This window comes from Telopea speciosissima, chromosome 3, assembly GCF_018873765.1.
Source record: "Telopea speciosissima isolate NSW1024214 ecotype Mountain lineage chromosome 3, Tspe_v1, whole genome shotgun sequence".
Classification (NCBI taxonomy): Eukaryota; Viridiplantae; Streptophyta; class Magnoliopsida; order Proteales; family Proteaceae; genus Telopea; species Telopea speciosissima.
In genome coordinates, this window is record NC_057918.1 from 23,449,921 (window position 1) to 23,473,330 (window position 23,410).

Consider the following 23,410-nt stretch of genomic DNA (forward strand, 5'->3'; position numbering starts at 1 on the left):
TCGATGAGATCGCTAGGGCCCTCTTGGAATTTTCCTACATGAGTTGTTTATTTTGGAATGCCCGCGGAATTGGGAATAAGCCTACTACTAGGCGGTTGAAAACTCTTATTAATATGCATAAGGTGGACATAGTGGCTATTGCAGAACCTAAGGCACAAGTCTCCAAGGCACGGGTGGTCTTAAGGCGAATTGGTTTGGACTCGATGTACACTAGTGAGCGTATCTGGGTGTTTTGGAGAACTTCGGTACAGATCTCTGTGTTGGAGGAGCACCGACAATTTGTGACTTTGAAGTGCGTTGATGTCAGTGCAAGGACTTTTGCACTCGCTTTTGCTCATGGGCTCTGCTCAGTGATAGAAAGGAGGGAGGTGTGGGAGAGACTGGTTAGATTTTTTTCTTCCAACTCACTCCCTTGGTCGGTGGGAGGGGATTTTAATGCAGTGGTGTCTCCCACGGAGAAAATAGGGGGCAGCCCTGCTTGCTTGTTATCGCTGGATGAGTTCGGTAGCTTTGTGAGTGATGCGGGCCTTGTGGATGCGGGCTATGCAGGTAACATGTTCACTTGGACAAACAATCGCACGGGTGCGGGTAGAGTAATGGCCATATTGGATCGTTTCTTGGTGAATCCAGCATGGTTGGCAGCCTTTCCAAGGTGTGAGGTGTCACATCTAAACAGGACGTGTTCAGACCACGCTCCTCTATGGCTCGCGTTTTCTGCAGTTTGCAACCGTCCAGCCACCACCTTTAAATTTCAGCAAATGTGGTTGCTCCATCCAAATTTCATTGAGTTTGTCAAGGGTGTTTGGGAGGAACCGGTGGCTGGCTCCCCACTCCTTGTCCTGTTCTTGAAACTAAAGAGACTTCGGGGGGCTCTCCGGAAGTGGAACAGGGAGGTCTTTGGGAATGTTCATCAGAAGGTTAAGGATGCTGAAGATTCTGTTTGCAGATTGGAGGTTACCTATGATCAGAGCCCTAGTGAGGGGGTTAAGGAGGAGCTTGTGGAGGCCAGGAATATCTTGGAAGGAGTGCTTCTTCAGGAGGAAATTTTCTGGAAACAAAAGTCCAGAGTCACCTAGCTTAAGGAGGGGGATCGTAACACTAAATTTTTCCATTCCATGGTTAATGTCAGAAGAAGACAGGCCAGAGTAGATAAGATTAAAGGGGAGGACGGGGAATGGATCTGCGACCCTGATGGGGTACAGGCTGAGGTGGTGTGTTACTTCTCAGATCTTTTTGCTTCTCAGGGCAGTCTGGTAGACGAAGAGCTTTTGGCGTTGATTCCCACCGTTGTAACGGAGGATGAGAATGCTGACCTGTTGCTTTTACCTTCCTTGGAGGAGATAAAGAAGGTTGTTTTCTCTTTATCTTGTGACAGTGCGCCAGGTCCCGATGGCTCTTCAAGGTATTTCTTCACAGCTTGCTGGGAGGTGGTTGGCTCTCATGTCTGGGCAGCAGTAGTGGATTTCTTCGAGGGTGGGGCCCTCCCTAGAAGCTACACTTCAGCTAATCTCGCGCTCATCCCCAAGAAGGAGAACCCTGAGGTAATGGCTGATCTCCGCCTTATTAGTCTTTGTAACTTTTCTTATAAGATTATTGCCAAGATTATTGTCTCTAGGCTAGCGGGGTTGCTTCCGTCTCTTGTGGACGCAGAACAGGGTGCTTTTGTGGAAGGCAGGTGCATCCATGACAGTATCTCCATTCTCCAGGAGGTCGTTCAGGACCTTAACAGGAAGACTCGAGGGGGTAATGTGATCCTCAAGCTTGATGTGGCCAAGGCCTATGACCGGTTAGAATGGGGTTTTCTTTGGCTTGTCATCTCTAAGTTTGGCTTTTGTGAGGCGTGGATCAGCTTGATCAAGAAGGCGATGGAGAATTGTTAGTTCTCTATTGTGTTGGGTGGCAGTCAGTCCGGTTTTTTCAAGTCCTCTAGGGGGGTGAGGCAGGGGGATCCGTTGTCTCCAGCCCTTTTTATTTTAGCGGAGGAAGTGTTAAGCAGGGGCATCAAAAACCTATTCATGGAGGGGCACGCTTCTTACTATAGGCTGCCAAGGGGATGCCCTGGAATTTTGCATAGCCTTTTTGCAGATGACACCATTATCTTCACCAGGGATCTGAAGAACTCGCTCAAGCAAATTATGGGGTTTATAGGCAGATATGAAGGTTTCTCAGGGCAGCTGGTGAACAGGCAAAAAAGTTGTTTTGTGTTGGGTAGCAAGGCCTCCTTGACAAGGGCCAATATGATCGGGGCGGTAACAGATTTCCCTAGAAAGACGCTCCCCATCACCTACTTGAGAGCTCCTCTGTATGCAGGTAGGCTTAAAATTTGCTTTTTTGATGATCTAGTTGAAAAAATAAGAAACAAAGTGGCAGGCTGGAAGGGAAGGCTACTCTCTGCTGGAGGTCGGATTACACTCCTAAAGCATGTACTCGCCTCTATTCCCATACATATTCTAGCAACAATTTGTCCTCCTAAGGCTGTTCTTAAAAGGCTCTATGGGATTTTTGCTGATTTCCTCTGGGGCTGTTCTGAGTGGGGGAAGCGAAGACATTGGGTGTGCTGGCGGAAGGTCTGCAGGCCCTTTCATGAAGGGGGCTTGGGAGTTCGGCTGCTGGAAGATGTTGGGTCTCTCGCTTCGTCTTAAGGGCCTTTGGAAAGTTTTCACTGAGTGCTCCCTTTGGAGTGAGTTCTTCAAGGCAAAGTTCTTTAGGAATTCACATGCTGTGCTGGCTGGTGGTCAAGGATTGGGTTTGAAATCCTGCCGTAATACTTTGGCCTACAAGGATTTTCTGCTTCACAGGTCAAGATGGCTGCTTGGCTCGGGTAACATCACCTTTTGGCTGGATAATTGGACGGGTTTTGGCCCTCTTCTAAACCATGTTGACAACGCGCTGCAGGTGGATCTCGACTTGAGAGTCAAGGATGCCTTGGGGGAGGACGGGGCTTGGAGGCAAGAGATTCTTGATGTCATTGACTCAGAGAATGCCAGGGATAGCGTTCTCCTCCTTAAGTTTGCTCCCTCTAATAGATGTGATGTGCTCGCTTGGACCCCCTCTTCTGATAGAAACTTCACTACCAAAACGGCCTGGAATGAAGTGAGGAGTGTTTCTACAGTGATTCCTTATGCGAGGTGGCTTTGGAACCAGGCGGTTCCCATGAAGGTGGCGTTCTTCTCTTGGCAGCTTCTTAATGGGAAGATCCCCACAGATGATTCCTTAATGTCAGTGGGCATTCCGTTGGCTTCCAAATACAACTGTTGTGGGGATCCTAGGAGTGAGACCTCTGACCATTGCCTTGTGTCTGGTGGAATGGCTGCCAAGGTCTGGTGGTACTTCTCTAGGCTTTTTGACATCCCTGCGATCCCTTCTCAGGAGGTCCGTGGTCGCTTTAGACTTTGGCATGAGTCAGCTAGCTATAGCAGTGCCTGTGCTTTTATTACTGGCATCCTCCCTTCCCTGATAGTTTGGGAGCTTTGGAAGGAGAGGAACTTTATAAGGCATGGGGAAAAGCGACGCACTGCTAATTCAGTGATTGAGTGCATTAAAGCCTGGGTTAAGGAGGTTCAGCTCCCTCCCAAGCTAGGTAGACAAGGTTCGGTCAGAAACAGCTTGATTCTTCAGTGTTCTGGCCTAGGGGCCCCAACACCTAGGCTTTCCCGCCCCACCCCGGTGTATTGGTGTCCCCCTTTTGCCTCAGTTAAGCTCAATGTGGATGGCACCTGCAGGGGAAACCCCGGCTCAGGAGGGGGTGGGGGTGTTATTCGGAACTCGAGGGGAGAAGCCTTGGCAGCCTTCTCTAACTTCTACGGTATCTGTACGAATTCGATTGCTGAGCTAAGAGCCTTGAGAGATGGCTTAACCCTTTGCCAGGCCTTAGGCTACAATGATGTGGTGGTTAACTCGGACTCCGCTTCCACAGTCAGAATGATTACTCAGAAAAGGTGCAACTTGTGGAAGGGCTGGTACTGGTTCCAGGAGATTTTGTCTTTCATTGCTAATGGCCGGACCTCTGTGGCCTTCGCTTTCCGGGAAAGTAATAGGGCGGCTGACTGGCTAGCTAATCTAGCCTGCGACTCGGGCTTGTCTTGCACCTTCCATCAGGATTATATTCCCACAGGTAAGCTTCGGGAGATCCTTAGGGAGGACAAGGCAGGGCTGCCAGTCCTTAGGAGATAGGTTTGCTCTCTTGACTCACTTTGTATGGGCTTTGAGTGGATTTTAGACTATGAGAGTCCAGTTTCAAGGGCTGGGGTAAGGCAGAATGTCCCCCCCGTGTATTCTTTGATTCTTTTTTGGTGATCAATAAAATGCTAGGGGCTCACCCGGGTCCCAGGTAAAAAAAAAAAAAAAAAAGAGATCTGCTTTGGAATCAAAAGGTCAAAAGACAAGTGGAACTAAGACGGGATATATGGTGTGTAACTTTAGCCACACTAGGATGGATAGGAAGGATAAAGCAAGGAACGACCATATTAGAAGTAGGTCGGGAGTAGCTCTGATTCATGATAAGCTTAGAGAGAGTCGTTTGAGGTGGCATGGCCTTGTCCAACAGAAGCCTTGGGATGCCCTAGTATGAGGGAGTGATTAGATTCAGATTGAGGGAACTAAAAGAGCCAAGGGCAGGCCTAAATTAACCATAGGAAAAGTGGTGAGGAAAGACATGCTTAGCTTAGGCCTTGTCTCATGTATGACTTCAAATAGAGCTGATTGGAGAGCAAGGATCCATGTGGCTGACCTCATTTAGTTGGGATAAGGCTATGTTGTTGTTCTTCTTGGCCTTCTTACTTCACCTCAGTATATGTGAATTATCTCCATTGTATCTTTGGGACTCAAATGCACCTATCACTTCCCCCCCCCCCCCCCAAAAGTGCCAAATGTTGCTTCAGTCTAGTCACATCCCCCAAAGCCTTTTATAGCATGATCTGCAGTACACAGTTCATTTTTCACTCAAATACATGTCACATGTGTATTCATGCTTGTTGCTGCATGTCTTCATGGCTTCACTATTTTCTCAATGCTTGTACCTCAGTGATCCAATCACTGCTCTATATAATATGAATAGGCTGAAGAAATATTGAGGAAACTCTTAACAATGCATGAATGCCACCACAGGCATCTCAAAACCCTGTGGTTATGAAAACAGAAACACATCGTATGGTATTGACTGCAAAATGGAAATTCTAAACCATGGTCAAGACACAATAACCTGACAGAAATTCTAGCACTCCCCTGCAGATTGTGTATGACCCTGTGTAATGAAGAAGCTGTATTATATTATCAGCCATATAATGGAAATTATGAAACATCATCAAAACACAAAAGCCAGAAAAGCAGACAAATAAAAACTAGAAACAGAATATAAAATCCTCTGAAGATCAAGACCCAAATACCAATTTTATTATTACAAGTAGAACATACAGATAGACGTTGTTGATTCAAACCACCATTTGCTTCAATAATAAGGAAGCCATTTGATGTTGGCAATTCCGAGAAACCTAAAAGCAGAAGGAACAAAAATTCATTAAGAATCAAGAGATTGAAACAAAAATAATTATTTGACTAATTAAAAATACAGTGTGGCTATTTAGAAGCATGAATGTCAATTACAGTCAATATTCCAGGCTTCCAGCTCCTACAGGAGACTTGATACAGTTGCAATAAATATTCCAGCTACTACTGCAAATGACATGAAGATAAATCATAATAAGTTCAATTTTTATCATGCAGAGATATATCCCCACAATCAGCTTGAGAGTAGCACTTTAAGCTAAAACTGATGGGATGCAAACGTGGAAGACAAAATATCCTTTTGTTTATGATTCTTTCATTAGTTTTAGAGTTGTGACTAGAATTATTCCTAGAGATAAAGAAATAACAAATTCCCATGGTTCTCGATTGGATTTTCCTACTACTATACTGCCACTACAGATTCTAACTACCAGTTCCACAAGTTTCTACCAGTATATTCAGTCTTGATAAATATCGGGTGTGGGGGCCGGATGCGTATCGGATTTCAAGGTTACCGATACAATACATTATCAATAAACAAAAAAAAAATCTCGAGTTGTATCAAACCAAGACTGTCGATATGGATCAATACAACCCAAGAAACCAAGAGTCGTCTTGACAAAACTCTAATGAACCGTGTTTTTGCAGCAACAGCAACTGGAACAGTATCAAACTCGAGCGCAGCAGCCACCGTAACTGTTGGAATATGGGTATTATTGTAACATGGGTTGACCCATGATATATGGTCGACCCATGGGGTAGTTTATGTTCTAGTTGTTTTTCCATATTGGGGTATTATTGTAATTCTTATATTCTGGAATTTTCTCCAGACCTATTATAAATAAATCGTGGAGGGCTATCACATTGATAAGCCATTCCATTCAATTGTTTCTTCATGGTATCAAAGCTACTATCGATACCTGAGAAATAATTTCCTAAATTCAAATCGATCTCCCTCCTTCTTCCATCTCTGCCTTCTTCAAGATCGATCTCTCTTAGATCGATTAACCTAGCCTTCTTAAAACCCTAAACCTACCTCTACAAACCGAGACTCTCTTCTCCTAAGGTCTCTACTCTCCCATGGGGGCGGTACTTGGAGGTGATCTAATATGATCTAGTACTTGCCCTAGCCTTTACCTCCATTTTCTTTCCACTTTTTTTTATGATCTCCATACAAATTGAGATCAGTTTTTTGAAGATTGGAGATCTGCAAAATCAGTTTTTTGAAGATTGAACATCTGCAGAATCAGTTTTTGAAGATTGAACATCTGCAGAATTTTTTTGAACTCGATATTCATCAGTCACAACAGTTCTGATTTTTTTTTGGTTCTCGGCACTCCAGGTCTCTTCTGGTCTTCATCTAAATTTTTTTTTTCCATCAGATTTCTGCACTCTAAGATCGCAACCACAAGGAATCAGGTCTTCTTCAACAGAACCGAGACTATTTTTGCAAGATTTCCTATCTGCAATTTTTCTGGAACACCATCTCTGTATTTTGGACTCTTAATTGTTGATTGATAGCCTCATCAGTATGCCTGATTCAGAAGAATCTACTGTGGTATCCACTGGCCCACCTGTCACACAAGGGAATCATCATGATTATCCCTCCTTTCCTGTCAGCCCTGTGAAGCTCAATGGTACAAATTATTTACTCTGGTCTACATCAGTGTTTCTCTCCATTGATTCAAGGGGTTATAAGGGCTATATATATGGGACTACTGTTAAGCCACGTGATGCTGGTCCATTACAAGATAAGTGGAGTTCCAATAACTCCCTGGTTATGTCCTTTCTTCTAAGTGCTATGACTCCATCCATTGCCCGTGGCTATGTACTGATTGATACAGCCGCCAAAATCTGGAAGGCAGCTAAAGATACATACTCCCAGGTAGGGAATGATGCACAAGTTTATGATATTCAAAGAAAAATCCATGCCACTAAACAGGGTGAACTTACTTTGCCACAATACTACTCTGAACTCCGTAGTCTATGGCAAGAGCTTGATTACTATGACAACTTTCAACTTGTTTGTCCTTCCGATATTACAAAATTCAGAGTTTATACTTTTTTGACTGGACTTAATGTGGAGTATGATCAGCTTCGATCTCAAGTTTTGAATCATTCCCCTTTTCCCAATTTGGAGCAAGCCTACTCTATGATACAGTTAGAGGATACTCGTCGTTCCACTATGTTACCACCTGCACAGCCAGAGAGATCAGCTTTAACAACTTCTGGGGGTGGTTCTTCTAATACTGGTACACATTCCTCGTCTAAGAAGGAACCTCTTAAATGTACCCATTGTGGAAAAGAACGACATACTGTGGATTTTTGCTGGAAATTGCATGGTCAGCCATCTGATTCTTCTTATGGTCGTGGTCGTGGCCGTGGTGGCCGTGGTAATCGTGGTGGTGCACAGGCCAACCTTTCTGAAGCTACTGAAACAGCCCCTAATGCCACTCTTTCTGTAGAGGAACTTCCTGTATTTCATCGTATGATGACCAACCTTTGGTCTCTCACATCTCCATCTACATCTGCCTCTACCTCGACTGTGGTTCCCTCTTCTGAATCCAACCTTGTTTTCTCCCAACCAGGTATTTCTTTTGCTGGTCAATGTGATTCGACATTATCTCATCCTTGGATAATCGATTCCGGAGCCACTGATCACATGACTGGTACATCAAATTTATTTTTTCGTTATTCTCCTCCTTCAGGCAAAGATAAAATCAAAATAGCCGATGGCTCTCTTTCCTCTGTATCAGGGAAGGGTGCTGTCCATTGTTCTCCTTCTTTATCTTTGTCCTCTGTCTTGCATGTCCCAAAGTTAACTTCAAATTTGCTTTCTATCAGTAGTTTAACATCTGATCTCAATTGTAAAGCTGTTTTTTATCCTTCTCAGTGTGTCTTTCAGGACTTGGGGACAGGGAGAACGATTGGAGCTGGTAAAATGCGTGGTGGACTTTATTTGCTCGACGATGATCTTATCTCTAGTCTGCTGCTGCGCAAATCTGGAAAGGCTCTTCTCGCTACTTCACGACCATCATTTATCCGAATTACATCGTTGGCATCGTCGATTGTGACATCCACCTTTAGGAACATTAGCTAAGATTTTCCTGGTTTATTTCAGCATTGTAATCCTCAAACTTTATTATGTGAGGCCTGTGTTTTTGCAAAACAAACTCGTTCTATTTATTCTAGTTCAAATAAAAGATGTTCCAAACCTTTTTCTATGATTCATTCTGATGTTTGGGGTCCCTCACGCACATCCTCTATTTTTGGTTTTAAGTGGTTTGTCACATTTATTGATTGTCACACACGCATCACTTGGGTTTATTTAATGCGGCACAAAAGTGAAGTGTTTTCCTCTTTTAAGGTTTTTTATAGCATGGTTAAAACTCAGTTTCAAACTACCATTCAAACTCTTTAGAGTGACAATGGTCGTGAATATTTAGACCGGGCATTCCAATTATTTCTTGCTACTCAAGGGATTATTCATCAGACTAGTTGCATTGACACTCCACCTCAAAATGGAGTGGCTGAACGAAAAATAGGCATCTTCTTGATGTAGCTCGCTCCATTATGTTTGAAATGCATGTTTCTTCTCATTTTTGGGGCGAAGCTGTTTTAACAGCAGCTTATCTTATTAATAGAATGCCCTCTCGGATCCTTGACTATAAATCTCCTCTTGATCTTTTAAAGGGTTCTTCTTCTTACATTATTCCTCCAAAGATTTTTGGATGTGTTTGTTTTGTTCGTGACCACTATGCCCATGGTAAGCTTGATCCTCGCGGTCTCCGCTGTATTTTTATTGGTTATTCTCCCACCCAAAAAGGGTATAAATGTTATCATCCATCCTCTCGTCGTGTTTTCGTTTCCATGGATGTTGTTTTTCATGAGGTGGTTTTCTTTCCCTCTTCGGCACCTCTTCAGGGGGAGTCTACACCTACTCTAGAAGATGTGCCAATTCATATTCCTCCTTCCCTCCATGAGTCCATTGATGATTATCATGTACCTTTAGAAGATGATGATGTCCAGGGGGAGCAGCAGCGGGTTCAGCCAGAGAAAGACTTTAAGCAGCAGTATTATCGAAAGAAAAAGGGGCAAATACAGCCCACCACTGCAGCATTAGCGAACCAAGAGTTGTCCTCTGAACCAAGACTAAATGAGACTTCCTCTGGTAATATTTCTGATCCTCCATATTCACATTCCTCTCCTATTATATCTGATCCATCACTTTATTTACCCATTACCCTTAGGAAGGGAAAAAGATCTTGTATGCAACATCCAATCTCTCAGGTTGTTTCGTATGAATCTTTGTCCCCCTCATTCCATGCTTTTGTTTCCTCTTTATCTTCTGTTTCCATACCACAGACTTGGCAGGAGGCATTTGCAGATGTTAGGCAGAAAGAGGCCATGGTCGAAGAAATGCAAGCTCTTAAGAAGAATGGTACATGGGATCTTGTTACTCTTCCACCACAAAAGAAGACTGTGGGCTACAAGTGGGTCTTTATAATTAAACAAAAAGCTGATAAAAACTATTGACCGCTTTAAAGCAAGGCTGGTTGCTCGCGGGTTTACACAAACATATGGGATAGACTAATTGGAGACTTTTGCACCGGTTGCCAAAATGAACACTATCATGGTTATTCTCTCTTGTGCTGTGAACCTGGGATGGAGTCTACAACAACTTGATGTTAAAAATGCTTTCCTCCATGGTGAATTAGAGGAAAGAAGTATATATGGATATTCCTCCTGAATTCTCATCTGCTGCAACTCAAGCCAAGGTGTGTAAACTTAAACGGGCTTTGTATGGTCTGAAACAGTCACCACGTGCATGGTTTGGTCGCTTTCAGAAGGCCATGGTGACATTTGGGTATAAACAAAGCAATGCAGATCACACCTTGTTTATCAAGAAGACGGGCAGCATCATTACTCTTCTCATCGTATATGTTGATGATATAGTTGTAACTGGAAATAACCCTGCTGAAATTTCCAAGTTGAAGACTTATTTGGCCAAGGAATTTGAGGTCAAGGATCTAGGCATACTTCGCTATTTTCTAGGGATTGAAGTAGCCCATTCTTCCTAAGGGCTATTTTTATCTCAACGCAAGTATACTGTAGATCTTCTTTCAGAACTGGCATGCTAGGCTGTTCTCCTGTGGATACTCCCATAGAGCCTAATGCTCGTTTTCGAGACACTGATGGGGAACCAGTGGACAAGGGGAGATATCAGCGGTTAGTCGGGCGTCTCATTTATTTATCTCACACTAGGCCTGACATTGCCTATGCTGTGAGCCTTATTAGTCAATTTATGCATGACCCTCGGTCTAACCATCTGGAAGCAGTGTTCCGAATTTTGAGATACTTGAAGTCTGCCCCTGGTAAAGGAGTTTTATTATCTTGTCATAACCATCTCCAGATTGAGGCCTACACTGACTCAGACTGGGCTGGCTCTCATGATCGAAAATCAACCACAGGTTACTGTACATTTGTGGGTGGAAATTGTGTTACATGGCGCAGCAAGAAGCAAACTGTGGTTGCCCGTTCCAGTGCAGAGGTTGAATTTAGAGCTATGACTCGTGGCATTTGTGAGCTGTTGTGGCTTAAAACCTTGTTACAAGATTTGAGCATTCCTATTACTCTGCCTATGCGACTCTACTGCGACAGTAAATCACCAATAAGTATTGCCCATAATCCAGTGCAGCATGATAGAACGAAACACATTGAAATTGATCGTCATTTTATCAAGGAGAATCTGGATAATGGGACTGTTTGTGTTCCCTATGTTCAATCTGGTGACCAGTTGGCTGATGTGTTCACCAAAGGTAAAGGATTGAGTGGAAAGGTGTTTCAACCTCTAGTGTGCAAGTTGGGCATGACTGATATCTATGCACCAACTTAAGGGGGAGTGTTGGAATATGGGTATTATTGTAACATGGGTCGACCCATGATATATGGTCGACCCATGGGGTAGTTTATGTTCTAGTTGTTTTTCCCTATTGGGGTATTATTGTAATTCTTATATTCTGGAATTTTCTCCAGACCTATTATAAATAAATCGTGGAGGGCTATCACATTGATAAGCCATTCCATTCAATTGTTTCTTCAGTAACCAACCAGCAGCAGCAGAGGAAGGTAGAAGCACAGTGAAGCTGAGTGACACCAACCGCTGTAATAGGTGTTACTGTTAGCAGATCTGAATTAGAGAATGTTCCTTATATGATAAATGTGATCAAACAAGCCTTATATTTATAATAAAAGAGATTACAACCTAATGTCCAAAATACCCCTAGCTTAGCCGACTTAACTAGGAGGTACATAAACATAAAATTACAATTATAAAAAGACCAGGTGTACATTATTCAACACTCCCCCTCAAGTTGGAACAAATATGTCAATCATGCCCAACTTGACTAAGTTTGGATGAAATAGCTTTCCAGACAATCCCTTGGTGAAAACATCAGCAACCTGATCAGTAGACTTCACAAAGGGAACACAAATCACCCCCTCTTCTAATTTTTCTTTAATGAAATGCCTATCCACTTCAACATGCTTAGTGCGATCATGCTGTACCGGGTTGTGTGCAATGTTGATTGCAGCCTTGTTGTCACAGTACAACATCATAGGAAGATGAATAGGAACAGTCTTGTAGCAAGCCTTTCAGCCAAAATAACCCACAAATGACTTGAGCCATAGCATGAAATTCTGCTTCAACACTAGAACGAGCCACCACATTCTGCTTCTTGCTACGCCAAGTGACAAGATTGCCACCAACAAAAGAACAATACCCAAAGATAGACTTGCGATCTGTAGAACCAGCCCAATCAGCATCAGTATACGCCTCTATCCGTGGGTGACCATGAGGAGACAAGAGAATCCCTTTTCCTAGAGCTGACTTCAAGAAGTGAAGAATGCGAAGAACAGCCTCCTTATGAGAAGAGTAGGGATCATGCATAAACTGACTCACAATACTCACAGCAACAGTAATGTCAGGACGTGTGTGTGAGAGATAAATCAACTTCCCCACTACTCTTTGGTACCGGCCTTTATCAACAGGTTCACCCTCCTTTTCTTTGAGACGAACATTAGCATCCATAGGAGTATCTGAAGGGTGACATCCTAACAAACCGGTTTCCGACAATAAATCCAGGACATACTTCCTTTGAGAGAGAAAGATGCCTTTAGAAGATCTGGCAACCTCATCCCTTCACCACTCACCCGTTCACCCCTCTTCCTCTGTTGAAAGTTGAAACACCACCAGTTCACCGACAGTGCCATCAGCCACCATTGTAATAGGTGCAGGCCATCACCGCCAGTTTGTCACTCATTCACCACTTCACCCCTCCCCTCTTTGTCTGTGTGTGGTTCTCTCTCTCCTTGTTTGTTTGATAACATTGTGGGCATGGTGATTGATAGGACCGAGGCAAGGGCTTCATAGTTGGGACCATAATTGCCACTAATTTTGTGCTTTATCACAATGAATTGCCATTCAGTTAACTTTCCTCTAATTTATTCAAGGCAACACATTACCCATAAAAAATAATAAAAGGATCACAAATTATCTAATTACCTCCACGTCTCCACAATAAGTGGACCAAATAGTACCAATTATCCATTAAAAAATAATAGAAGAACACCAGGTACCAATGAATATGTCACACACTCATACATGTGCCACGTGGAAGAATGACTTGGCAAATCTAACCATGGAATAGAAACGGCATGGTCTAGAATGGCCCTTCCTCCGTTAGGAGGGTATTCAACTACGGGAGACCCCTGTTGGAACTTAGGGAATCGGATTCCATGTGGTAAATCCAACCATAGAATAGGAAGGGCATGGTCTAGAATGGCCCTTCCCCCGTTAGGAGGGGATTCAACTATGGGAGACCCCTGTTGGAACTTAGGGGATCGGATTCCATGTGGCAAATCCAACCATGGAATAGGAAGGGCATGGCCTAGAATGGTTGTATGTCAATTTTGACATAAAAACTCAATCGTTTACCATCCATATTGGCATTTTCCCTTGTGTTTTTAACCATCCATTTGTTTTTCAAAATGTAGTGAATCTTCCAAATTTTCTTCTGTCACATGGCCAACTCTGATGAGTTCAAAATTGACAGGTAATCAGGGTTTCATGGGGCATACTTGTACACAAAATTTGGGACCTAATTGATCTACCATGTGGCAGATATTGGGTCTAACCACCTAGTGTCCTATGTCCAAACCAAATTTCTGCCAATTTAAGGCGTATTATGCTTCAAAATAATATTTACAAGTATACTAAGCATATCCATCCATTTCTTAAGTGTTTCATGTGTATCTTGCATCTCTTAGCGTCTCTCCCATACGTCTCTAAGGTGTCTTTTAAAATCACCTTTGACTGCACTAACCAATACCTATACTTCAAGACTTGGTTTCTACCTTGTCATTGGGTTTTCGTTACTGAAACTACATTAGTTACGCCTGTTAGTGAACTATTTTGGTAAGAATCTGTTGGAGTATCCAACCCAAGAGCTTAAGCTATCATGTGGAGAGGCCCAATTGGTATATGTATAAAGTTATCCAAGGTCCCAAAGTTTTGCAATGTGGGATTAATCCTAAATGAATAAACCAAACTCATAACTCGTAATTAATATATCTCAGTTTTCACAATTACAATAACAATTATTGAGAGGTCCAGCGGGTTGGGGCACATCAGGACCCTGAGTAGTCTGGTTTCAGATTCTATAAAGTAGAATCCCCAGCTGCACATATCTAACTGAGCTGAAACTTTGAGGATCAGTTATTTTATGAGTCTTCTACCAAAATCCTTAAGTTTTATGACTGTTGTATAGTTGATTTTGGAAAATTCTTAAGTTTTCTGGTTTTTATAAAGCAAAATACAACAGTTTGGTGTGACCACATCATGGACCAACTTAAAATTATCAATTTGGTCTGAATTTGGTGCTTTGAAATCCTTATAAGAGTATAACATGCTAAAATTTCAGAGCATGCGTTTATCTTGAAAATTGAAGTCTCTGGCTCAGTTTGACTGAAGCTTACTCATGGTTCCCTTTTCTATTTTTTATTTTGGATAGATATGGATTTCATGTTTGTTGAACTTTAGAATATATTGTTTGTGAGCTATTCACCAACACTGAGAGCTACATAAGGGCTGTTATCCCCAAGGTTAGAGTAATCCTTCAATCTTCCTTGCATGGGATGTAACCATCTCCAAATTTGTAATCTCTTCCTCATCGATAACCCTACATCAGTACATTCTCAAGTGCCACAACTTTTGTTATAGCTGTTGTTCCTCAAATTTCATTGGAATACCATTGCCTTCCAATTCTCACCAAGAAATTCATGATAAAATGATATGTTAAAGGTACCAATAGTTGTTCTCCAAATCCATGTATACCCTTTAGCTGAAGCCAGATTGTATTCATACAACCCTCTTCAGATAAGCCAATTTCCCTTGGCTGAAAGAATCATCCTACTCACATCCAAAGTTTACCTAGCGAAAATTTCAATAGTTACAGACACCACCTTAAGTGCAGACCCCAAATCCATGACTAGGCCAGCAGCCAACCAAATTATCTCATTAATGCTAAAGAATAACAATAAATCTATGTTGCTACAAATTCAGCATACCAGAAATGATAGGAATTAGAAAGCATGCAACCACAAAGGAACTTGACATCTTCTTTTAATTGCCCCTTGTCTTATTCTCAAAAGGTTTTTAACATAGGGGTATAGAAGGGTTTTCAAAAATGAGATGAAAGGGACACCATTATGTCATTATCAAAAGGTATCATTGCCATGCACATTTTTCAAGTACGCATTTGAATGACACTATTACCCTCATTGGAAAATTTTGTATGTCATACCAAAAAGGCAAAAAAGCAAGGTTACAAATTATTTGACACCTTGAGGGGTGTCAAAAAGAAAATCCTAATAAAATAAGAAAACCGTTAGTTTATTTATCCAACATATCATATTCATATCTTGTTGCTTTTTTAACATGCAATCCTTTTCAGTCATTGAAGATTGTAAGTTTCTCTTCCCATATAAAACAAGAAATCAAGAACAATAAAGATCACCAAAGATATACATAAACATTGAAGTAAGTGACTTATACTTCAAACTACACTTTGAAGACAATAATGGACAAAATTATTAAGATCACTCATGTATGCAGCCTAAAATTTTTATGGACTGAGGCCATGCAAACGTCAAGTTAACTCCAAATATTGTTCGTGAGACTCAAACCTGCTTGAGAAAAACTTCGGTTTACACACGGTTTCCAACTTTGACGTAATTTCCGATGCCATGTTGTCATTAACTGCAAATATTTCAATGTAGGACTCAATTTTCTGTTCAACTAATGAACTGCAAGTCAGAACAATAGTAAAGCAGACAGCATAAGCCAAAATAAGAATCAAAATCAGTACAAGTTAATGATGGGACTACCATTTTCAAGGAAGAAAAATTTTGGGGTTTGACTGCTCTCATTTTTTTCTAATTTACTGACACGATGGATCACTATAAGAGAAATTTTAAGGATGTTCGACTTAATAATGAAACAAATCTTTTTTCCATTATCATTGCCAATTAGTCAACCATCCTGTTAGACCTTGTGTCCATGCCAAGATGAGCCAACCACAAGCCTTTTACCAACTATGCAGGGCCAGCTACAAGAATCCTGTTTCTACATCTAACTCTATTTAAAGTGATATTTATCACTAAACCAAGGCCATCCCTATCTTTTCTCACAACTCCCCTGGTCATCTTTAGTTTACCACTTGTTCTTCTAGATCCTCTAACCTATACAAATCACTCCCCCATACTTTCGCATTTGGTGGCCTGTGTTATAAATGTGCAAACCACTTCAATCGACTTTCCTTCAACTTATCAATTATAGGTGCCCATGAATATGCTCAACAATCAGCATGAATGCTTTTTTACCAGGAATATTTTTTTCTTTTTATAGATTCTAGGAATGTTTTCATTCACTTGCCATAAATGCTTCCTATCCACTCAGCAAAAGATGATAAACATTTTGATGGAAAAACAAAACGGCAGGCTGCAAAGCAACAGCCCAAGATATGACGACTCCCAACAAACCAAAAGAACCAACACAAAGCTATTCACTTTTCTTTTCTTTTCTTTCTTTTTTTTTTTTTTTTTGGGTGGGGGGGGGGGAAGGGGGGTTGCACCAGAAGAGTTACTAATTTTCTACTCGCTGTTATACAATACAAACCAAATCCAAGAATCAGAATTGTGAGATTGATGTCCAAGCAAAGAGATCTACCACTCTAGCAGCTCAAGTAATATTTGTGAACTCATCATAAAATTCCTACTTTCAATCTCTTTCCAAACACAATGACATACAGCACATCCTCTGCAGATTCTGGCCCATCCTCCAAAAATTTTTTGTATACTACCAAAAGTCAGACCAAAGAGATTTCTGGGGAAGACAGAAGAAATCTTTAAAAAGCTCAATTCCCCCTCCACCCCCCCCCCCCCACCCTGATAGCAAGCAGTGGGTGAAAAGGTAATGACTCTCTTGTTCTATGCACAAAGAGCGAAGGCAAGTCACTGGCATTGGCATATCATATAGTTGAAATAGACAACATAATTATCTTATCAAACCTTTTGCATAAAGATAAAGGAAACCTTCTTCAGAACATTGAATACCAGTAACTTAAAAAGTCCAGTAATGAGTCTGATAATCCTCACAAAATTGAGAAAAATAAATAGACCAAATATGTCCATACAGAATTCCAACTCCACAAACTATGAACTCTATGGTAGGTTGAAATATCCCCAAAGAAGCAAGGAGACTAACAAGTGAACAGATTACTAAATCAATACAAATTCTTAGCTTCAAGACCCAAACCACCATCTCCATATTCGAATCCATTTTATCTGGCTTCTTAGCTTCCTTGTAAATACCTACCTAGAAAAGATTCATTGAGAAGGGGGAAAATGAGTAGGGGCTTTACAGTCAACTACCTTAATGATACCAGTCCAAATTTCAAAACACCATAAGAAAAATTAAACTCATTGAACCACAGCAGTTAGGAATCCAACTCTGCACACACCACTATGTGCCATTTATTGTGCCATTAACTATTCTTCCCCTTTCAAAACTAAAATCTCCGTACCCAATTTAACAAGAAAGCCTTGTTCATAGTGTCTAAAGGTCTTATGCAAAAATCCCCCACATGTTTGGAAGGCTAACTCTCTTCTAAGCCACAAAATGACGTTTGACACTCCCATCCACCTCTCTCCATAAAAAATTATGATGTGTTGTCCCAGAACCTTATCTACTCATGCCAACAAAGAAAAAAGTGACAAAATGTACAGGACTGCAATCCTAGATCCCATTTAGATAAGTATCCCCTTTTCCTTCCAAACTGACAACTGTTCTGGAAATTTTCAATCGCTGGATGACACTTAACTGTGCCTTTGAGGGGCTAACTGCATGATTATGTTCGAGTGAAGTGGCATGGAAAGAGTCTCTGGTGGTGGTGCAAATAAGGAGTAATTATGAATTTTAATTCCATCACAGTACCAGACATGTGATTCATAATAAGGAGTAATTATAAATTTTAACTCCACAATTATGAATTTTTGGCCATAAGAAAATTATATTTGCTGGTAGCGAATCATGTGAGCCATTACTGTTTCTAATCAGACAGCAGATATAAGGATAGAATTTCATCGCATCAATAAGAGTATAAGCCTAAGGGGCATACCTATTCATCTTTTTCAAGAGCTCTGATATCTGAAGCAAAGATAATTCATTCTTCCCTGCTTAGCATTGTAATAACTTGATTTGACTCATACCTGATCCACAGTTTGACTGTAGATCAGCTAGTGAGTGCAAGCACCTAGATTTGATTAAATGTCAATTTTCTCAATTCATCATATTCATATTGATTCCTTACATAGGGACGTGAATCCCCTAAGTTCAGAAGGTTAATTTATCTTTTTTTCATAGTCATATGAACAAGGAATTCTTCCCTTACTAGAGTAGGTCTTTCAAGCCCAGATTTAAGAGCTAGGCATACACCCAAATACAATATCATCTTATTCCTGTACAATAAGAAAAAAAGGGCAACCCAGTGCACAAGGCTCCCGCTACTGCAGGGTCTGGGAGGAGCAAATGTATGCAGCCTTACCCACTGCTTCGTAGGAGAGGCTGTTTCCTGTACAATAAAGTTGAAATTACACCGTGATGCAGATCCAAGCATCCGCAAATAAAACAGCCCTAAGATTAGGCCTTAGTTATTTTTAATCTTAGTTTATTTTCTGTTTTCCATACTTAGTTTTTTAGCTAAGTGTTTTTTTTTTTTTTAATGTTTTAAGTTGAACCAAACTGGTTCAACCTGTGGTTCAGCTTTGGTTTTCTATTTTTATTGGTCCTTAGAGGATCTACTTAGCTTGTATTAGGGTTTGGGCCTTTGGCCATCTTATTAATAGCTAAGAGAATCATGGGAGGCTGCACACTTTTGATTTGTTAAAAAACTGAATCAGCTTTTGCTGTTGTGGCTGCTGCCATGCTCCCTTTGTGAGTGTTCCTTGAGAGTTACTTCAAGAAGGTCTTGTAGATCTCAAGGTGAAGGAATCGGTGGACTCCGATTAACTCTTTGCATCTGTTCAGATCGGGAGGTCTTGTTCAAGCTCATATTCAAGCTGCTGTCTTGCACTCTTTGCAAATCAGTAAGTGTTTACAGTTTTTCTGCAATTTCTTTCTTAAGATTTAACTTCTGTCCATCACTTCCAGCCATCAGAATCCTTTCATCTCTCAACCATAGCTCCTTCTTATCAACCCTTCCACTCGATCCTAAGTTCTGTTCCATTTATTACCTCAAACCCCACATCCCTCCTCATATCCATTAAACCCTAAATAACCTAGAACCTGTCCAGACCTAACCTACCCTCAAAACCCCTCCATATTAGGATCGAACCTTCCTCTCCCTATTTGGGAAATTCGATCCAAACCTTGGACCAAACCCCCATTATAAACCCAAAATTCACCACCTTCTCCTTCCCAAAATCACCACCTTCTCCTTCCCAAAATTCACCACCTTCTCCTTCCCCAAAATCACCACCTTCTCCAACCCCAAAACCCTAGATTTCCACTCAACCACTTCTAACCACCCAAACATCACCCAACCTTGGCCGAGTGCTGTTCTCAGCCTTTGGGTAACTCGATCCAAACCTTGGATCAAACCCTCCATTAAAAACCCTAAAACCTCCATCTCTTCTTCTCCAAAACCTAAAATCCAAAACCCTAATTTTCTGATTTTTAATTTCTCATTCAAATCATTCCAAATCTGGTTTATTAGCCTCCCCTACACCTGCCCTGCTTTACCCTATAAAATTCAAACCCAACACCTCAAGTCTAACCCTTGCCTTGACCAAGTTCATCAAAATCTGCCCTCTAAACCAGTAGCTTAACAGAATTTTGTTTGACCTGGTTCCTAGTAGATCTAACATCTAGCTAGGACGACATTACACCGACAAGCAAAAATAAAATCTGAATGATTCCAATCAAGCACCAAATCTGATCTTCTAACACCTAACAGCCCCTCAGTGGATTTAAAAGCTGAATTCAACAAGTAAGCTACAATGCCAGAACATATCCTGGCCAGACCTCTCAACACATCATCAAATAAGAATTCAACTACTTACTCCCAGAAGCCCCAAATTTTTATCTTTATTTTATGAATAAACTTTTTTTAGGAAAGAAGAAACTATATACAAGGGGAGCAGGAGGCAAAGCCTCCGCAAACAAACATCAGAAGAAGCTAAATGAGCATAATCTGGAATCCCCAAGAGGAAACAATATGACGATTCTTGGGAAAAACCAAATCCAAAGCACTAAGATGGTTGACCTTAGTTTTGACCTCAAATTCAATAGCATTCCAGATTCGATTCAAGGAGCGGGAGGACGGAGTCCATCTGCGTTTGTTCCTTTCCCACCAAATATGATAGATAGAGCAAAGACAAACATCTTGACAGGAAGCTTGCAAATCGATTTCCCTTTAACTTCCTGTCTGATCCATCTCCACTCTCTTTCAAAAGAGTGAATTTCCTATCACAAGCCAAGTAAATATCAGTTTCATTCTAGCTGGTTCCACAAAATCTAAATCAAAACAGTATCCAATAACAATTCCAGATATTCTCAGCCACCTCAAAAGTTAGGAAAATCCTTGATGTAATCTCCTCCAGTAACATAAATTACAGTGGCTGGCCAGCTTTGAATCCTTTCCTTTTGAAAGATGAAGAAATCTACCCAAATATGGTGCCCATGTAAACATAGGTGAGCTTCCAAAAACCAATATTGGATCAACTTGATCCGTGCAACGTCCAAAGTGTTGAGGAATCCATTCACTTGACTTGACCCAGTTTAGTGAGTTCTATTTATTAATAATTGAAAATTAGTGCTGCAATAAATTTCTATACTTTTTTTTTTCTTTTGAGGGGGGCGCGGAAGGAGAAGGGGTGGGTTACTATAGCAGCCAATATTCTCTGAAAAGCAGTAGTTGAAATGGTTAACTTCTCCCACTTTCATGTTAACTGATGATTTAGGTACTACTTTTATCTTTTTCATACGACTTTTCCTAGTATCACTAATCAAATGTTTCCTATTACTCTTGATAAAATAGAAAGGACAAGCACCAGACATTACTTTCGCATCACATTAACACCATTCTCTTAATATACGAAGCTTATCTCGAGCTAATCTCCCATTCCGGTCTCCAGAAATCCTCTTATTATATTCGATGAGTGAAAAATCAATGTCATTTTGTGCACATACCCAAAAATAGAAAAGCAAAAAAAAATGAATCAACTAGAGATGAAAACCAGGAATCTTGACGCATAGACAATAACAAGAAAGGGCTTTTGTCAAAGGTTAGGACCGAAAGAAGGCCTCAGCGATTTCATTCCCATGAACATGACACAATATATAAGACTAGAATTCATCAAGGCTAATTGCGCAGTAAGCTTCTAATTTAAGCCATACGCTAAAACAAATGAATTACGCAACTTCTCTGTGCTATATGCCTTTCTTTACCATAGAACTCGAAGCTTTCCGTACCAAATGATCTTCAATGTGCAAGACTCATTACCTCACATAGAAAGAAAAAGAGTAAAGCAAAAGAGAAATACTAACCGCATTGGAGCTACGGTTGCCATCAAGCTGCATAAACGGCCAAAGCGTCTCAAAAACCTGAGGACTACGATAAGTTGAACCGGGAGGAGGAGGAGACTGATCAACAACAACCCCAGAAGATGAACCTTCGAAGCTAAAAGAACCCATAAACATCAACATCCCCGAAATGTACACAAGTGGAGCAAAGAGCAGAAGGCCACGTCTACGAAGAACCGTGGAAAGAACAATGTAAGCCAACCACTCCCCAACAGACTGCACCTTCGGGCCACGAGTGCCGAATCCAATGCTGTTGTTGCGGCAATGGAGGAATTTTGGTGAAGAAGGGGGAGAAGCCGTGGAGGTATGTGTCGGTGAAGACACAGGCGAAGAAGCTCTTCCACTGCCAAGCCTGCTATAGCCATGGTGATGCAATGGTGATGATCAATAGGCTCTACCAAGCCCTAAACACTATGGAGAAACTACAGAGATCTGGTTTTGAAGGATCTTTCTCCAGTTCTTCCACCACAACCACCAATCAAACAAAACCGACATTTTCAAGAGCTAAAAGAAAGTACTCTACAGTAAACCCCAAACACAGTAATAAGTGAAAGAAAGAGATGAAGCAGCAACGGCAGCAGCAGATGAAGAAGAAACAAAGCTTTCAGCACAAAAGAGTTTAGACTTCAGAGCTTAGAGTTTCGCTTAGACACGCAACAATGAAGTCAGCCATTAAAGAAGTTAATTAATTAATTACAGAGAGAGACTTGGCGTGCCTGGGTTTGGGCAATTCGAGGCGGTGGGAACGGAGGGAGTTATGGATGGAATTAATGGAGTGATTCGGATTTGAATTGAACAGAAATAAAATTGCAGAAAACGTAGTTTTCTTGAGAGAAAGAAAGAGAGAGAGAGTAGTGTAAAAAAGTGACAGTGAAAGCTATTCCACTAGTCACGGATTGCCAGCTAAGCAACTCATCAAAAGTGATAAATTTTTTTTTTTTTTTTTTTTTTGGGTGAAAAAAAGTGATAAATGTTGAAAAGAGGAAAGGTTTCTGTAAATAGACCCGATCAGCCGACAAAGGATCAGCGATTTAGGGAACCGACAGAGAATGCTCAATCGTGTTTAATTATGCTGATCGATCGGACCGTTGAGTGTGTGATTTGTCACTTCACGATGCACATGTATTTTATTTGGTAAATATCACAATGCACATGTAGCACTAGGAATCGTTATCCTCTCCGGTAATTGCACGGTGCGAAGAGGAGGTCATGTGATACAGTGGGCCCCACATGATGCATGGCCTACACTATAGCTGTTACACGATATAATACAGCACTGTGCAGTTACTGCATAGGATAAAAATTCGTAGCGCTAATGCCTTTGGATCATGGTCAACCTCATCTGATAGTGAAACATTTGTTAGATAAAAATGGGTGGAAAACTTGTGAAGGTAGATCCCATATATTGTGGATTAGGTTAACAATGAAAGGAAAGCAAAGGAAATAATGAAATATGCATTTTGTAATGAAGAGGGATTTGGTGGAAGAGAGAGGAAATAGACATTGGGTGAGATTCCATAGAAAAGAAAAGAAAAGGAGAGAGAAGAGACATACACTCAAAAAAAAAATTTCTGTGAATAGTATCAAAATCCTACCAAATGGGGTGGGAAAAAGAGGGTTGCCACCTCACCAGACAAGAATAAATGTATTTAATGAGCTTGTCTGGAAGTTTTCCACCCCCTGTATCCAAACACACATATTCTTGAT

At 41.2% G+C, this 23,410-nt stretch overlaps 1 protein-coding gene across 1 annotated transcript in view; it reads right to left on the minus strand.

Annotated features, from left to right (window-relative positions):
• The window catches only part of LOC122654991 (O-fucosyltransferase 9), a gene marked incomplete at its 5' end in the record, with an annotated part of 50,086 nt that extends 27,999 nt beyond the window's left edge, over nt 1-22,087 (minus strand). The window contains 3 exons of the mRNA XM_043849245.1: nt 5,413-5,489; nt 15,748-15,820; nt 21,668-22,087. Of these exons, the coding sequence (XP_043705180.1) occupies nt 5,413-5,489; nt 15,748-15,820; nt 21,668-22,087 (570 nt within the window). The remainder of the gene's footprint in view (nt 1-5,412; nt 5,490-15,747; nt 15,821-21,667) is intronic.
• Between the last annotated feature and the right edge of the window lie 1,323 nt (nt 22,088-23,410).